At 36.4% G+C, this 18,169-nt stretch overlaps 1 protein-coding gene across 1 annotated transcript in view; it reads right to left on the bottom strand.

Moving 5' to 3' along the window:
- Positions 1-234: 234 nt before the first annotated feature.
- The window catches only part of LOC112048003 (C3 and PZP-like alpha-2-macroglobulin domain-containing protein 8), a 242,446-nt gene continuing 224,511 nt past the window's right edge, over positions 235-18,169 (bottom strand). The window contains exons 14-25 of the mRNA XM_052883732.1: positions 17,008-17,158; positions 10,420-10,578; positions 9,232-9,429; positions 8,333-8,558; positions 7,246-7,534; positions 6,233-6,741; positions 5,894-6,039; positions 5,060-5,252; positions 4,458-4,614; positions 4,024-4,175; positions 3,386-3,545; positions 235-3,181 (exon numbers count right to left, since the gene is read on the bottom strand). Of these exons, the coding sequence (XP_052739692.1) occupies positions 1,655-3,181; positions 3,386-3,545; positions 4,024-4,175; positions 4,458-4,614; positions 5,060-5,252; positions 5,894-6,039; positions 6,233-6,741; positions 7,246-7,534; positions 8,333-8,558; positions 9,232-9,429; positions 10,420-10,578; positions 17,008-17,158 (3,867 nt within the window). The 3' untranslated portion in view covers positions 235-1,654. The remainder of the gene's footprint in view (positions 3,182-3,385; positions 3,546-4,023; positions 4,176-4,457; positions 4,615-5,059; positions 5,253-5,893; positions 6,040-6,232; positions 6,742-7,245; positions 7,535-8,332; positions 8,559-9,231; positions 9,430-10,419; positions 10,579-17,007; positions 17,159-18,169) is intronic.

Raw genomic sequence — 18,169 nt, 5'->3', positions numbered from 1 at the left:
TAAGCTATTTTTTGTGACTGTTCCAGTTTTTTTTTTCTTTTGTTTTATCAGGGTAAGGCATTTCTTCTTGATCATCAAACGCATACAAGATTGTAATACTTGTACCTAAATGTATAGGAGCTATCTTGTGTTAGGTTGTTTAGTAGCCCTCTATCTGAAAATTAAAGTGGCAAACTGATCATAATATTTTTAATTTCAAGATGATTTTGTTAAATAAAACACACAAGGTATTGGTATCTTTTGTCCATTCTATTTAATCTGTGTCAGTACATCGAGGTATTATTAAGTAAGTGACTATAGCTTACGAGTAAGCACAAAAATTAATTAAAATTTTAAAACTATACTTTGATACAATAAGTCATCAAATTGTATTTTATTTTACATCGAAATTGACGAGAATCCTCCGCTCAAGCACCTATTTTCATACAACCGTACATTTATACGAAGTTATAGAAATTACCTTAAATGTACACTTTTATACCTAATTAACTACACCAATAAAATACAAGCCGTAAATTTTTGTGAAAGAAATGGCAAATAGTATGGGTAAAATATTTTTCAAACTAGAGCAAATATCATAAATCTTGAAATATGATTGTATAAAAAAATTAAATAATAAATACATTATTAATTTACTTGATTACGAAGTGAGTATTTTAAATATGAATATGAAATTTACTAAATCAATTTAATACAGAAATAAGTAGAAGCAAGCAGTTTTGAATTGTTTATAATAGAAAATGAACATAAACGTAATTGAACAGTAGTTTCTAAAAGGTAAAGGTAGAATGTAGGTATAAGTAACACTAAGAACAAATATTCTAATTTCTATTAAACGAAACGTAAAACATCTAGAAACAGCTACGATAGAGACTACGTTACATACAATAGATACAGAAGAATAGATTAGACGGATGGAAATTCTGGGGCATCGCATAATTATGCTAATATCTAAGTTTCGTAATCACTAGAGGGTTAATACGAATATGATCTAAGAAGACATAGGACTAGAAAAACTATCAATAGTTAGTAGGTATTCGGGCTTGGCAACTTGAAAATATTTACAAATTGTATCTTACACATCTATACTAAAATTAAATATCTTTACAACCATTGGACTTATCATAGAAATGTAAATATTTTTAAAACTAAATCTTAGGAAGTAAATTTTAGGATACGAAATATTTCAATAGCTTTCTAATTTGGCGTTTCTAGCTGTTTCTAATTTATTTTTTACTGTTACTTATTAGGTATATTTTTTGTTTGAAACAGTCAATATGAAATCATAAGTTTAAGCAGATGGATAGTCGTCCCGACAACGTTGCTAAAATGACTCAAACCAGGCTTAGTACATACTTATAATACCGAAACACATACATCAAAATATTCACAGCACATCTTTATTTTTATTATTAGATTTGTTATACATAATACACTCCACTATTTACAGTTAATTATTCTAAAAAAGTATGGACAATTAGTGCAACATTACAGATCTAATAATCAACAATGAATGTGCTTTATTACTTTGACATGGAGTTCTTTTTATGGAATTTTTATAAATTATTTATTAACATTTCGTTGGAACATGGGAGTGAGTATTATAAAAATATGCTGAAGTCTTTGTGCCTTAAACATTATATAACAACAAAGTTTATAAAGAGCGATTGCTATTTTGTGTTAAATTTGACAAGTCACTTAGTCTATTATGAACCTGAACTTTATCATCAATTTTCGATGTATTCAGATCAGGGCCTTCTTTGAGTAACTCCCAAAGGCTATTTTTGTCTAATATTTCATACCCAACCCTATTTTCAGGAGCAATGTCAACTTTTGGAGGACTATTAAGAGACTTTGAAGTTTCGGAAATCGGTGTAGATGGCATTTTGTGAATTTCCTTGTTAATAGATTTAAGAGGTTTAGCTACATATTGTTCAGTCAAAATTGCTTTAATTTTAGTCTTATTTATTACTTCAGGTTTTACTGTTTTGTTATCGTCAATATGCTTCTCAGTACTTTGATTGAAATATATATGTGGCTTTCGTATTTGTGTTTTTGGCTTTGGCTTCTTCGTCCGGTAATGAATTGTTTTTATGTTGCTTTTTGTTATAGCTGCTATATTGTGCGGGATGGCAGTTGTTTCTGTTTGAGTAATTATGAAGGTAGGTTTTGTTGTAAAATAAAATTCTTTCCCAAGATTATTTATAGTTGTACTGAAAACCATTTCTTTCTTAACCGTAGTATCTTCCTTCAGATTAGTGAGTGGTGGATTTGTCGCGCTAATATTAACTACTTTAGTCATAGTTGTTTTGTTAGTGAGTTCATTATGGTCTGATAGATTTGCTTTAGTTTTAATGAAGTTTGGGTCAACCGTTGGTTTTAATGTATCAAAAAATCTTTCATGCTTATCTCCATAAGTAGCTTTAAGCGTACCTTTTCGCCTAGGTAATGGTTTTTTCTTTATTTCTATTTTCTTTACATAATTTACAACTAACGGCAGTTTTTGAACTATGAGCTCACCATTAATTTTGGGAATAATTGAATTAATATCATTGCTAATTTGTTGGTTTTCGGAATCGTTATGGTAGGTAATAGTTGGAATAATAATTGGATCATTAATATGCTTTACAGTAAAATTATTCGTTATTTTATCTGAACTTGTGGAAGGAGTCATATCATTCGAAGAAATACTTGCGGTAGAACCAGTACTTGATGTCATAGCGACTAACTCAATAGTAGAAGGTGAAATTTCTGTTACAGTTTCAGTAGTCGATTCTTCCGTTATAGTTTCAGTACTTTGCGATACAAATGTTGTCGTAGACTCTGTATTTAATGTATCAGTTGTGTTATTTGGTACACGAGTATTAACATTATTATGCATATTTTCATACTCTTTTCGAAACTCATAATCTCTGCTGCAAATGCGTCCGCATTCACAAATATTGTCTATATTTGCTCTGGACTGTAGACTAGCAAGTTGAGTTTTATCGAACCAAGTGATAAAGTCGTCATCAGTGATACCTCGAAGTAAGGGACTGCCAGGTGTAGCATGGAAAAATGTTTCCACAGCCAAATCGGGTCGACTAGAAGGATATATTTTGGCGAAAGCTGGTCGAAGACTTGTTATGACGAACTTTGATCTTGCCTCGTAGGTCACACAGACTGGACACGTAGAACTTATCTATGGATACAAAAAATATGGTTATAAAACTTAAATAAATACACCATACATTTAGCATTTTTTTCCATATTAATTCAATGACTAGATTCTATCAACAACATCAGAATAATAAATTTTTGCACTGTTGCTTAGAATCAACTTAGTAACTATTTAAAGTAAAATGTTAATATAGTAAAATTATAAGTAATGGAGTAAGTTACTTACATTGGCAAAGACAAACCAAACTGATTCACCACGTGAGCCATAGTGTAAGTCAGCGAACGTTGCACCATCTAATACCACTGGGTTTACTGAATGCAGTTCGTAGCCTGAGAATAGTGATGACTCCAGCCGCAATATGCCGGAACGTTCTTTACCTTTCCACCTAAAATACCAGAATAAATTAAATAAAACATGATACTGATATTATGTTTCCATTCCTAATTTATTTCCTTCCTTTCCTTTCCATTCATAATCTTTAAAAAGAGCTTTTGAAGAACTTGACTTTAATCAAGGTTGCTCATTTATTTTGTCAAGACACTGTTTAGTTTTGTTTAAAACATCACTATAATTTCTCCCGTCTTCGATATTAAATAGTCACATTGTATTTATCGTAAATCTCTAGGGGAACTGAGAAAGTTAAATGAGACCGCTGTATACAAGCAACTTAAGACCGGCTTGAAAGTCCTTACAAGAAGTCTATGTCCTCTTTCTAGCATCAGTGGACTTCAATTGAACAAACATGGTAATTGATGATGCTGCTGATGAATGGTGACATATGAGAATAGTAACAGGAAACAATCAAATCATTTTGTGAACGTTCCAGAGCTTTATTTTATACGCTTATAAACTGTAGTACTTACTTAAAACACGTTTTAATTATTAAAGTGGGCAAATTTCCTTGCAAGTCTTCGATGCTGCTCCTCTCAGGGTGGATTTCTTCAATTATTCCAGCTCGAATGTTCAACAGCGCATTTGCTGGTTTTGGTGTGTAAGTAGAATATGATATGGTGCCCTGTAATAAAAAAAATTGCATGATGCTATAGCCTTGCAAACGTGTTAAAACCAATACAATGTCATCTTTCTTTTTTTCAAAAATTTTGTCAGTAATAAGGTGTTAGCAATTTGGTAGTGCCATATGCCGTGCCTTGGAAAACACTCTAAACCTTCGGTACTAGACATTATAATTAATATTCTAATGTGATCATGATCATTACTGTAGGGATGTTGACCGTTGTAGGCCTAGCCTTATAGTGAGCTATTGCTGATAATAATGATAATAATTTATTGAAATGACCTGTACAGTAGCACAACCTGCGCCTGTAGCGTATACAAACACTTTTGTCGGTAGCCCAGGCAGTTGCAAAGGCCTTGGTGGGGTTTTAGCGCGTAGCTCCAGCGTATCAGTTAGTTCCATGCCTGCTGTTGCAAGCGATACAGTAAGGGCCCGATGTCTGAAAAGAAGATTTGATCATTAGTTGTTAGTTGATAAATAAACAATAAAATTGCAATGAGCATTTTAAAAATAACTTGTATGAGAAATCGCGATATTGCTACCCAAACGCCTAACCCAAATCTAAAAGTTTTCTATTATAACAGCACAGAATGAAATGTTTTTTTAAAGGACAAATCTTTCTTTATTCCAAGTATAGTAAGTATCTTCAAATATGCCTCGTTTCCTTTTTACTTTCAAATTGTAGAATCTCAAAGGTATCGATACGAGTGTCATAGCAGGCACTTAATATTATGACCATTAGGTCTAGCATGCGTCATTGACATCATTATCTCGTGAAGAGAAAAAACATACTGTTACCAATAGGTCGACAGTATGTTTTTATATGCAGTTTTTTTACTCTTCGTTTGAGATATGTTGTATTTATACTAACTACTGGTAAGTACCTGTCATGTGCTAAAGCAGCATACTGAGCGGCGGCTTTAGTAGCACTGTAGGCTAGACTTGGATGTCGTTGTAACGTCGAAGCGCGATAGTATAGGAACCTAGCCGCTGCTTCTCCCTCCGCTAGAGCTCCTCTAGCACAGGCTGCGAGGAGTACTCGGACACCAGCTACGTATTGCTCCATTGTTACAGCTTCTGTAAATAAAATATTCGATGCTTCGTTCGTTATTAACCCATATTCGGCTCACTTCTGAGCTCGAGTTACCTCTCAGAATGAGAGGTGTTAGGCCAATAGTCCACCACGTTGGCCCAATGCGGATTGGCAGACTTCACACACGCAAAGAATTAAGAAAATTCTCTGGTATGCAGGTTTCCTTCACCGTTTGAGACACGTGATATTTAATTTCTTAAAATGCACACAACTGAAAAGTTGGAGTCGCATGTCTCGGACCGGATTCGAGCCTACACTCTCCGGAATCGGAGGCAGAGGTCATATCCACCGGGCTTTCACGTATCTCGATGTCTAAGAGAGGTTTATTCTTACTATGCAACAATTAGTATCAACAATGTTTGTGCTTTAGTAGGTCTTTCTTATGATATGCGGTATAGCATCATTGCGCATATGGTAAAACCTACAAAATGCCAATTCACTCTTGAAAACACCCAGATTAAAGGTTGTTTTCTCTACCACCTTTAATGTGGAACAGCAATTACGAACAATTTCTTTGATGTTTCCTTGACAAAATTACAAAATCCAAAGCTTCAATAGCTCAATGGTAAGGTTATTGGACTCATCATCCGACTAGTTGGAGGGGGGGATTTGTTTCAGTACAAACCGTATGAAGTCGTCTTAATATTCCTTGAAGTTTCTTCTAAGAGCCAGTCTGCAGCATCTTTCCTGGGTGCTGGCCATCCAAATTCGCCTTCTTCTGTAGTTGAAGCATTTCTGAGGATAACCAATGCTTCTGGTACGATGGGACTCCTGTGAATATTGCAATGAAATACATTGTCAAATGTCAATTGCAAACAAATTCATTTAAATTACTTTGCGTGTGTAAAGTTTTTAAAGGTGACTTATTTACGAATAAATTGTGTACTCGTATGTAAGTGTTAGAATATATGAAAAAGTACGTAAGAAATGTTTAGAACAAAATAAGTTATAGGCTATTTATTACCTGGCTAAGACAAGAGCTAAAACAGTTGCAGCTAGAGCAGCCGGAGAAGTGAGGTTGAAGAGATTCTTTTCCAAATAAGTTTGAGCTTTCTTAGCTATATCTGCTTCTAGTTGATTTTCAACTCCAACTTCCAGTAAAGTAACCAATGTCTCAGCAGTAACTTCCACAGTTCTTTCCCACTCTATTTCCTCTTTTGTCATGTTTCCATCTTTGTCGTAATAGTAATACTCATTGACATCAACTTCTTTTTCCGAACTATTAGAGTTTTTAATTTCCACAGGATAGTAATCAACTTCTTTGTCAGCCGGTAAAGGTGTAAAGGATCCATCAGGATTTTGTCTCGATTGTATCCAATGTTTGATGGATTGTAAAAGATTAGGATCAACTGGATAATAAGATTGTATTTTGCTGAGTATCTCAAGGATTTTTATTGTAGATAGGTGACTGCTAACAGCTGGGTGGTCACTAAATGAGTTATCACTTTTGCGAAATGAAAGTAATATTTGAACCTGCAAATGTTATAAATAAACAAGATTAGGTTTCATATATTTTGTTATCGTTAATGTATACATATTCCTAATATTATATCTAGGTTGATGCAGGTAATTCAGGATATTATAGAATTATTATTAGTCTTATTCAAAAATTTAGAAGTTTTCTTCTATTTTCACCAAAATGTTTTAAAGGCTTTTTTTTAAGTTTTTTTTGGAGAATTTTAAGAACCAAAAAGTAATTTGTTCTTCTATATTATTGTTTTTTTATTAAACTCACTGGTTTATTAGAAACTAGAGGAAGCTCGCGACTTCGTCCGGCCTAAGACCTCATATACCGGCTCTCTCGCAAAATTCGTTCTTAGCGCACATAACTATAAAGTACGAGTAGCTCCCTGCCTAATTTCAACTTTGTATTCAAGTCAAATTTATGTAGGTTTTCGATATTTCGTGATGAGAGAGCTTTTATATATATGCATATTAACCACATACAAATGAAAGTACTAAAGTAAGAAAAGTCACCTGTTCGGGCAATTTCTTCAAAATCCTTTCCCGTTCGTTTTCATCAACCAAATGTGGAATATGTTCCAGAGCTAACAGCGGCGCCAAACTTGCAGACGCGGCTGACAGTTGAGAGTCTCTCCACACGTCTGCCCATTGGTCGGAGGAATCTGTTTGGAGGCTGTACAGCGGTAGGTGAAGGCCGCCAGAGACAAGGAGAGTTCCGCTCGCTGAACCGGGAACTACCCCGTGAGGAAGACCTAGCTCTAATACTTGAGAGAAACCCGCTTCTTCGTTGAAGTTCCAAATTCTGAAAATAGGATGCATTAATTAAAATATATTAAAAGGTTATTTTTTACAACCAACATTTCTTTCTCCTTTTTAACTGATAATATAAAGAGCTAGGCAAGACAGTGTTAGAAGTAGATTAGAGTATTAGTGCACTGTGAAAGTTAAAGTTAAAGATTGAATAGGATCAACGTGACTAGTCGGAGTGTTGTTTGTGTGTTTGTTTTCATACTGTTACTATCGCGTTAACGTAAACGCGAATTTATATGGAATTAAAATAGTTGTGCAGTAGTGTGTAGATGGCGCTGTTTCAATTCCTTAGAAATTCACGTTTACGTTAACGCTATCGTCACAGTATCAAACTGCCACTAGGCCTTCAGTTAAGTGCAAGTGGTGTGTAATTAAATCACAAATTAAATACTAGTGAGTTGATTTCACGTGCATATGCGGAATCCGTGGGTCTGCAAATGCCTTGGTGACTTACATCGCGATAATAACAACGAAATTAACATTACAAGGCCAAATTTACATTAAACTTTATTCCTTTCTTTCATTATTATTTATTTCATGCATCACGGATTTTGTATACGCTGTAGGTACGCCGTTATTGTTTCCTTGTTGAATGTAAACTTAAATGTAGTTGCCGAAACTCATAGTAGATGGCGCTAATAGTAATTTGGGACAAAATTGTAAGATCATTTTGACTATTTTATAAAAGACGGAAATTATTCATAGTAAAACTTTCTCTACTATAAAGTTGTGCAATGTGTTATTTCGTGATGAGTGATCACCTCCTTCTCTGAACTTAGAAAAAAATTACCTAAAATCAGCCTTCTCGCCCCAGAGCGCGCTGAATCCGACGTATTTAATCCTCATATCAGAAGTTAGAGGCCAGACCAGCAGCCGCCGCTCGGAGGGTGCGGCGCCTCGTCCCACTGACAGCCGGCCCCCCTCCCACCACACCCACCACGCGCACCAAGAGTTGGCTCCCGCGCACTCCTCGTCACTCTCCGTCTGCTCCGCGCTGGCTAGGTGGACGTCGTATCCTGTAAACGAATAAAACCTCTGGGTGTAAGGAACAAGTTAACGAAAACTACCTAGAAATTTTTGGGCATGCAATGTACTGCCATAACACCGCTATGTGATCTACTCGTACGTATTCAACAATGCCAATTTAGCTAGATACATCGGTCTGATCACCTGCGTTTTGAGCTTTTAGCCGATGTTTTAATCGATGAAAAATCCAATACAGTGAGAGAACCAAGTACTCATCACTGGTTTAAATTTTCGTGAATCTATTCCTTACATCCTTTAAAGTTTGCTTTTCGTAATATACTTAAGATGTCTGTTGGTACAGTTGTTAGACTATGTGGTTTCAGATAGCGACTTTCTAGGTTCAAGTCCTGGATGGAGCTATGAAATACCTACTGAACTTTTTTCTCTTCTCAGACACAGTAAAAATGTTTCAGCCCGGAGAGGGAGAGTTGGTAGTGTCAACTCCCTGTGTCTCGAAGAATACGATTCGTTATTGGTCCCGATCTTTATCATTGTCATCTGATAGTGCTAGTAAAAAAGTTTAACATTATTATTCCAAGCCTGCCAACCCGTATTGAAGCAGTGGAGGTTCTAAGTCATGGTCTTATAAGGGAGGCCTGCCATTCAAATAGGCCAATAATGATGATAGAAGATGAATATTTACTACATGGAAAAGAGTAATACCATGTTTTCCCTTAGCAATCCACACTCTAGTCCTTTCAAAAACAATCCGATACATGTCGTCGGAAGGCTCTCGTATAGTGGACAGGGCGACATGTGCTGCGCCTTGAGCTCTCAGCTCCAACACCAGGCCCGCGCGGTTCCGAGGCGCCGCCACCCATTGCCACTCCCATGAGCCACGGGAAGAGACTGCGAGATGCTCTGGAAAAAAGGAAATGTACCAGGATTAAAACCACATTACCATTATTATAAGAATCAGTATTCATTTGAAGCCACGGTTAATAGAACGGAAACTCGTGACGTCTTGATCGCTAATCATGGCCTTTATAAGAGGTCTTAGAATCACTAGAGATAAAATGTGGCGAGAAATGTGGAGTATCTTTGCGTGATTAGGATAAAAATCTCCATTTCGGTTTCTACACGTACATCGTACCGGAATGCTAAATCGCTTGGCGGTACGTCTTTGTCTTTGGAAGCCTATCAACCAGGTTGAACCAACCAACCAATTAAGAAAACCTCCATCGCCCCAGCCGGGGATCAAACCCAGGACCTCCGCCTTATAAATCCACCGCGCATACCACTGCCGAAGGCCGTCAAAAGGTTTCAAGGTGCTGAAATGGTTGTCTCGCACCTTTCCCGTTCGACATGTTCGTTGACATACAAGGACAACCTACAACATCAAGTGGAATACCAAGGGCGCAGCTTGATGTTCATGGCACAAGGTCATGGTGGAAGTCCTTGCAAGTCCTATATCCAGTAGTAGACGTCCATCGGCTGATAATAATGATGAAGACAATAAGTCAAATCCGAGAGGTATATAAGGATTGATTTCCGTCTTAGATGCTAGAATAGAAAGCATACATGGCTTTTATGAACAATATTCCATGACAACCCCAAAATACTTTTAAATGTGAAATTAAAACTTGGGATGATTTGTTGAAAGATTAATTATTATTCTATTACGGACTAGCTGACGCCGCACGGTATCACCTGCGTGGTTCCCGTTCCCGTAAGAATACGGGGATAATTTATAGCATATAGCATTCCTCGATAAATGGGCTGTCTAACACTGAAATGATTTTACAAATCGGACCAGTAGTTCCTGAGATTAGCGCGTTCAAGTAAACAAACAAACAAACTCTTCAGCTGTAAAATATTAGTATAGATTATTAACAAAAAAAAAATACTAACCATTAGCACAAAAGTATGCACTCTGCGTGTCACTCCTGTGGAGCCCTTCAGGCAGGACCAACACACTGGCGGAGCGGATGACTGAGCCCACTAGAGTCTCGTTGTTGAACGACGTGTAGGATACTGAGCAGTTGTCTGCGCTGTATCCGGTCACTTCCACTGAAAGAGAAATAAGATATGCAATATAAGTCTATGCAATTAACAATATTCATGATTAATAAATAATTATGATTCGTAATTTTTTATTATCCGCGAGAAACTGACGAATTCTATTTTTTTCTTGCTGGGAAATGCTTTTCGCATCCCTCCCGAAGGTGTCGCAGAAGAGACTCTGCGGTTCCCTCAGGAAGGTATGTGAGACTCACCGGGCCAGGACCAGAATACCCACTAAAACCCAGCACAATTCTCCGCGTCATATATGAAGCAACAATGGATCCAATGGAACATTCCACATTGCTGAAACTGACTAGTCCTTGCGACAATGTCACCAAAACCAAAGACCTTTTAGGGCACGTTTTACACCGAAATAGGAGCATTGACGTCATGATATCAAGAGATGTTGACAAACTAATGACAAGGAAGCGCATAATGCGAAGTTGAACGTTGCATCTGAACGTTGTAAGGATCTCCTGAGGATGTTCCGGCTCTTTGGAAGGAAACGTTCGTAGCAGGTTATCTGTCTGATTTGGGTGCCATAGTGGTTCTAAAACACAGGTGGTACAGTTTAAGTAAATAAATAAATAAAATTTGTGATAAGAAGTTCGTCCACGGATATAAAGAACAAGCAGATGGCCCACATTTTTAACCATCGCTTTTATAGTACCGTTTGTCGTTTTTATAGTACAGAGCAATTCTGATAAGCAGAGCTGGATGATAGTAGTATGTATACGCTTGCATTGTGGAAGAACGTGGAGTTGTGTTTCAGTACATGGATGAATAATTCATTTAATTTAAAATATATTCTAAATTGCATCGTGTGATGACCTATTTACTTGTATATTCAGCAGAGTATATGATTATGATATGTGACTCGCAATATTTAAATGAGAGTGAGTATTAATTAATAATCCAGAGGTTAGAAGATATGAGGAATTAATTTATTTTGCATTAATCTTAATCTTATCTATAAAAACCGTTTGAGGTTGAGTAGAAAATGCTGTAACAGTTTTATTTTAAAAACACTCTAAAAATATATTTAAAAGATTATAATATACTCGTCTGTCTTGATGTAAAACAACATGCGATATAATTTTCCAAAGAAGTTGCTGGAAGCAAGTGTTTAAGAGTCGTAAAACGTGGTTATGTGCGAACGTTCTAACTTGCGAGTAAACAGAGTAGCTCCCATAATTAACTTCGGGAAAGATATATTGCAGCATTACTTTTAACATAGAGAATATTAGATTTTATTGTATTAATTAAAATTTTTGGCTCTTGAATATATTTATAACTAGCGGACGCCCGCGACTTCATCCGCCGTTAGACCTCCTTAGTTAGTGGACCTTAAACCTAACTATGAACTACCTCCCTGCCAAATTTCAACTTCGTACCTCAAGCGGTTTTCAAGATATCGTGATGGATGACTATTCGCATATATTAAGATGTCACTAAGTTGAGAAAAATGTATATTTCTTCGAGAACGCGAAATGAATAACAAAAAGACGAATTATTCATGCACAATATCTTCTGGTGAGTAAATTAGTAAGTTCTTTTTTTTCTTTTTCTATGTAGTGTTTTCTGGTAAATACGAATACGAATAGTGCAGATTATGATTCTTTCGCGTGTCGAATTAATTATGTGGAATTAGTAAGTAGGCACCTTTTGACCAAATTGACTTTAAATTTTGACTGACTTAATTTTTACTAGGAAAAAGGTAAGACATAAATAGATAGAAGAAATTAAATATCACGTGTAACGGTGAAGGAAAAAAAATATCGTGAGGAACTAATGATTTTAAACTTATTTCGTAGTTAGTGAGGAAATCTGCGTTCCTGAGAATTTTCTTAATTCTCTAGGTGTGTGAAGTCTGCCAATCTGCATTAGGTCAGCGAGGTGGGCCATTGCCCTAACCCCTCTCATTCTGAGAGGAGACTCGTGCTCAACAGTGAATCGTACATGGCTTGTCAATGATGATGATACTTAGATAAATAGCCAGAAATATATACAGATAGTGGAACAACCAATTAAAGTGAACCAAGAAAATTCCGTTTGTTTTTGCAGTACAATTCCCTTAAAAAATATATTCGACAAAAATCGCTGTCACCCGAACAGAACCTCAAACAATATTTGAAGACTTATGTAGCAATAACGAAATGCGTAGACAATAACTCGACGTCGATAACCCTTGGTTACGACTACACTAAACTATTTTATTTGTTCCCGTAATATTCCATCGCCATACAAAGCTACATTTTATTTCCTGTTCACATTATTATGATTATGTGTGGTGCACGGCTCGAGATACCAGCGGTTTATAGTTTGGTTAGTTATTACTGGCTGTGACGTCACCCGGGTCCCGGTAGAAAATCTAGGTATTGTTTTTTGTCCTAACTTTAATCTTTATCAGTTTAGTGATTTTGAAACTATAGATATCGTTAAAAAACATTGGTATAAAACTAAAAAAATAAAGTAAAAACAAACATAATGTATAAAATATTGATTTATTTATTCAATAACATGAAACACCTGAAACTTAGCTTTAAATTAAAACCAATTGCACGAAATAACTCGTAATTGTGAACTGTAGGTGGATTTCCGATTAGGGTGATAAGAGACGGTTCACTCGAGTGATCACTCACACAAATGAATGCTACATTTTTCTTTCATTCCATGTTCACACGACTTACAGCGAATGAAAAAGAAAAGAACATTCATCTGTTATTTACTTTAAAAATGTCATCGGGTGAAGTCGTGTGTCTCGGAATCCATTTAATTTGTGATCATTTAATCCAAAACTTGGTAAAAAAGAAGCATAGAAAACGTTTCCCATAGAAATTGATAATTCTTAAAATGTTCTTTTCTTTGTTTTTTCATTGGCAGTAAGTCGTGTGAACATGGAATGAAAGAAAAATTAAGCATTCATTTGTTTGAATGTTCACTCGAGTGAACCGTCTGATATCACCTTTAGTCGTGCATATACAAAATATACACGTGAATTGGGTCGTGTAATAATGACATTATTTAAAAAATCCATGTAAGCATTAGTTTGAGCTTTGGATTCCACTAAAATAAATTACCTAATCGCTATAAATTGTCACTTATGCCCTAGCAAGCAATCATAACATATGTTTATATTTGTAGTGTTATTGAATTTCCGTGACTTTATTGCTACTGCAGTGTGTAGTTTGTAAAGAACCGATTCTAAACTAAACCTACGCCTCGGGTTGGAGGACTCAGGGTGACACTGTGTTTCTTACATGGTCTACGAACGTTACGTTATTCTGTTTATAGGTTTTCCACTTACCATCAATCAATTCAGGCGAGTCAGCTTGCTTCGTCAATTATTACTAGCCATTACTATTTATATGTGTTCGTATAGCAACGTATTTAAACATTCGAGATGTGGACATCTAGGTGGGCATTCTGAGAGGAGACTCGAGCTGAGCTGGTGAGCCGAATATGGGTTATATTGAGGAATATATTATATGGAGGAATATTATAAAGAGGAAAGATTTGATTGTGTGTCTGTTTGTTTGTTTGAATTGAATAGGCTCCGAAACTACTGAATCGATTTGAAAAAAATAGGGAACCTTCATAAAACTCCAAACTTCAACTTCTGCTAAAGCTATTGGTGATAGAATAAAATAATGACTACAGTTTTGCAGAACACATCATTATTTGTGTCGCGACAGACAGACAGACACAAAAAGTGTCGCGACAGCATATTATGTCTAACTTCTATTATAATCGGGGGTTCTTTTATTTTCAAGACAATAATGGAAATGCCGCCGTTAGAAAAGGCTCTAAAGTAGGTATTAATTGTTATCAAAATTAATTATATACTTCAGATTCAAGACTGCTTCAATACCTTTATTTAGGGTTAGGGTAGGTGTAGATTAGGGTATGGTAGGGAGAAGTGCACATAAGTCAAAGCAAAGCTTGACCGCTAGTACAAGTTTAGGCTCAAAATTCTCGAATCAAACTAGATGAATCAAAATTAAAATTATCGTGTTGACGGTACCGCAGCTCTTTGTGATAGCCTGTCATTTGCATAATTCACGAAATGACGTCATTAAACGTGATTGTGCTGACATGTTCGGTTTAAATGTTAATTTCGGATATTGAGTTACATAAATTAGATGCGTCTATGTCTATTGCATGAATTATGTCAACACGTCATTCATGTAGAATAACACATTAATATTACATTGGCTGATGTAACTGATTATACTGATAATAATAGGACGACCGCAAGATCACCCGTGTGTGTTTAAAATCCCTTATATCAGCCACTGACGATCAAGTAATCTCACATGTCTACAGCGCTAATTGCTTGACCGCCGATAAAATTGATTGTGTGTCGGTTGCGATATGTATGACATAATGCCGATCGCGACCAACATACGATCAGTTTTATCGGACATCAAGCCGTAAGCGCTGCAGGCACGGGATGAAAAATGTACACCCCCTTCGGTTTCTACACGACATCGTACCGGAATGCTAAATTGTTTGACGGTATCTCTTTGTAAGGTGGTAACTAGCCACGGCCGATGCCTCCCAGACCAGGACCAATTAAAAAAACCTCAATCGACCCAGCCGAACCTAGGACCTCCACCTTGTAAATCCACTGCACTGCGCCACGAAGGCCGTCAAAACAAAATTCCTTCATAAATTGAGGTTAGCTATCGCAAGCTCTTTTATTGTAAAAAGACATGAGATTTTCCGCCCCAACAAATACTTGAGTAAATTGTTTCACACATTATGTTACAAGAAGGTTATTCAATAAAGGCTAAAATCACTCGCGGAAATGCCTTCGTGTTGCTGAGAAACGAGATTTAGTAAAACCTGAGCTATTTTAGTCGAAACATATTTGCTTCGTCAAAAATATTTTCGGTAAGCTCTATATTGGAAAGTTTATTTTTGTAGTACCAAAATAAAAATAGTTTCACCGAGCTAACCGAAACTAAATAATTAATTTAATTAAGTAAATTGCTATCTTTGTGTTTATGAAACCAACGCAATATGTAAAAGGCTGGGCATTTTACCCAAGCAAAAAAAACCCGCACTGTATTGTATAGGGGTTATGATTTTCTATTATTCTTATATAAAAAATCGAAAATGTAAATAGAAGGGGCGAAGGGTTCGAAAATGTACATCGATTTTCACGCGGACGTAGTCGCGGGCATCTGCTAGTATTTGAATAATGTACTTTTGTCGTCTTTCCTTAAAGTGGAAAGCTTTAAGGAAAGTGTAAAATTATTTTTATTAAAAAATTTTATAAACAATTTATTATGTATTGATTTATTTTTAAACGGACGGATATATTTCTGATGGCCTCCGTGGCGCAGTGGTATGCGCGATGGATTTACAAGACGGAGGTTCCGGGGTCGATCCCCGACTAGACCGATTGAGGTTTTCTTAATACTACCAGGTCTCGCGGGTGGGAGGCTTCGGCCGTGGCTAGTTACCACCCTCGGCAAAGACCGCCAAGAGATTTAGCGTCCAGCTATGTCGTGTAGAAACCAAAAAGGGTGTGGATTTTCATCCTCCTCCTAACAAGTTAGCCCGCTTCCATCTTAGATTGCATCATCACTTACCATCAGGTGAGATTGTAGTCAAGGACTAACTTTTAAAAAATAAAAAAACGGAACTTTCATAGAGGCACGTAAGTATCTAATTATCTAACCTAAGTTCTAATTGTTTACAACGTGCATTGTCGGCTCGATCTAAAAACGCACATAAGCTCTTAAAATGACTTCCTAAACAAGGAATCACTATTTAACAAGTTAATAATGCCAACTCGACACCGTGTTACTCGAGAATTACTTAGGCAGCTAGAAATTCTTTTGTTACGCAGGCGTTTTGTAAGGCATAAAGTTTGGGAGCTTTTGATTCAACAATTAGGAGCGACGCGAGATGATGCCGAGAATTTTGATCGTGAACTTCATTAAAATATTTCGCCTCGGAGGTCGCTCGGGTGAGGAACGTGAATAATTTTTCGGGCTTTGTCTTTGCTTGAATTCAAGTTAGGAACTCTTTTGGAGCAAGGATTATTCCTTGTGGTACGACGAAGAATATATCTTTTGTTTTCTTTGTATGATATGTAAAACATCATGTATTGCTTTAGTTTAGTTAAGTTTAGTAAATTTGTTAATCATGTTTGAAATAGCACTGTACTCACCTGTACCGTTTAGAAAAGTCGGCATAGTGCTCAGAGTTATTTTCTGATATAGTAACAGCCTTCTAAGCGTTATTCATGTTGGTTCATTTCACATGTAATTTTTGTTCAAGGGATTGTAGTCTATAACGCAATATTCGACGCCCGGCAAACTGAGACATGCAAGACGAGTATATACCCAAATGTATAAAATATTTTTTTTCTTAAAATTTAACATTTATGTCATGTTTTCAGGTCGTGGAAGTGGTGGTTACCTGTAATGTTCTTTCGTCCAGGAGTGTTGACAGCTACGCGCACCACCAGCTGCGTGCCACCGCGTGGGCCGAGTCGCAGGCGCTCTGTGACGTACAGAGCACCAGTACTGGCGAATGCTGCTCCAGAACTAAGAGCTAGAAGTGCGGTTACCTGGAATATGAACGTATTTTTGAAATACAATGTACATTAATATTTGCATATCATAGAGGTTCACTGAATCATAGCCCGAAAAATGGTTATTACTTTATCATTAAGAATCCATATTCGGCTCACTGTTGAGCACGAGTCTCCTCTCAGAATGAGAGGGATTAAACTAATTGACGGCCGCGTGGCGCAGTGGGTAGTGACCCTGCTTTCTGCATCCACGGTCGTGGGTTCGATTCCCACAACTGGAAAATATTTGTGTGATGAGCATGGGTGTTTTCCAGTGTCTGTCTGTATTTATACATTATATAAGTATTTATATGTAGTATATAAATGTATATGAATATTATAATATCAACTATCTTAGTACCCATAACACAAGCTACTCTGTATGCTTACTTTGGGGCTAGATAGTGATGTGTATTGTTTAAGTATATTTATTTATAAAAAAAAAATAGTCCACCACACTGGCGCAAATGCGGATTGGCAGACTTCTCACACATAAAGAATTAAGAAAAATCTCAAGTATGCAGGTTTCCTCACGATGTTTTTCCTTCACTGTTTGAACACATGATGTTTAATTTCAATGCACATAACTGAAGAGTTGGAGGTACATGCCCCGAAATAATTGGAACATACGAGTGCAGAGGTCATAGCCCAGTGGTATGACCTCTGCCCTCGTAAGAGCCCTGTTAGCCACTGGGCTATCACGGCTCCTACGAGGGCACACACACATTATTTATTGGTGCAGGTTTCTTACGATATTTTTCCTTCATCGTTTGAGACACGTGATGTTTAATTTCTTAAAATGCACTTATCGATCCAACATAACAAAAATATTCGAACTTACACCCTCATTAAGGTCATATCCATTGGGCTATCACGGCTCAATTAATTACTTACAGTAAACAAAATATTAATTAGGTATTTATGATTATTGGAATTATTACTTAATTTATATCCAATTGAGTTATATATTATCATGAAACACTTAAACATGAACTTAGAGTACTTCAA

This window comes from Bicyclus anynana, chromosome 10 (genome assembly GCF_947172395.1).
Source record: "Bicyclus anynana chromosome 10, ilBicAnyn1.1, whole genome shotgun sequence".
Taxonomy (NCBI): domain Eukaryota; kingdom Metazoa; phylum Arthropoda; class Insecta; order Lepidoptera; family Nymphalidae; genus Bicyclus; species Bicyclus anynana.
This window is presented reverse-complemented; position numbering and strand designations above follow the sequence as displayed.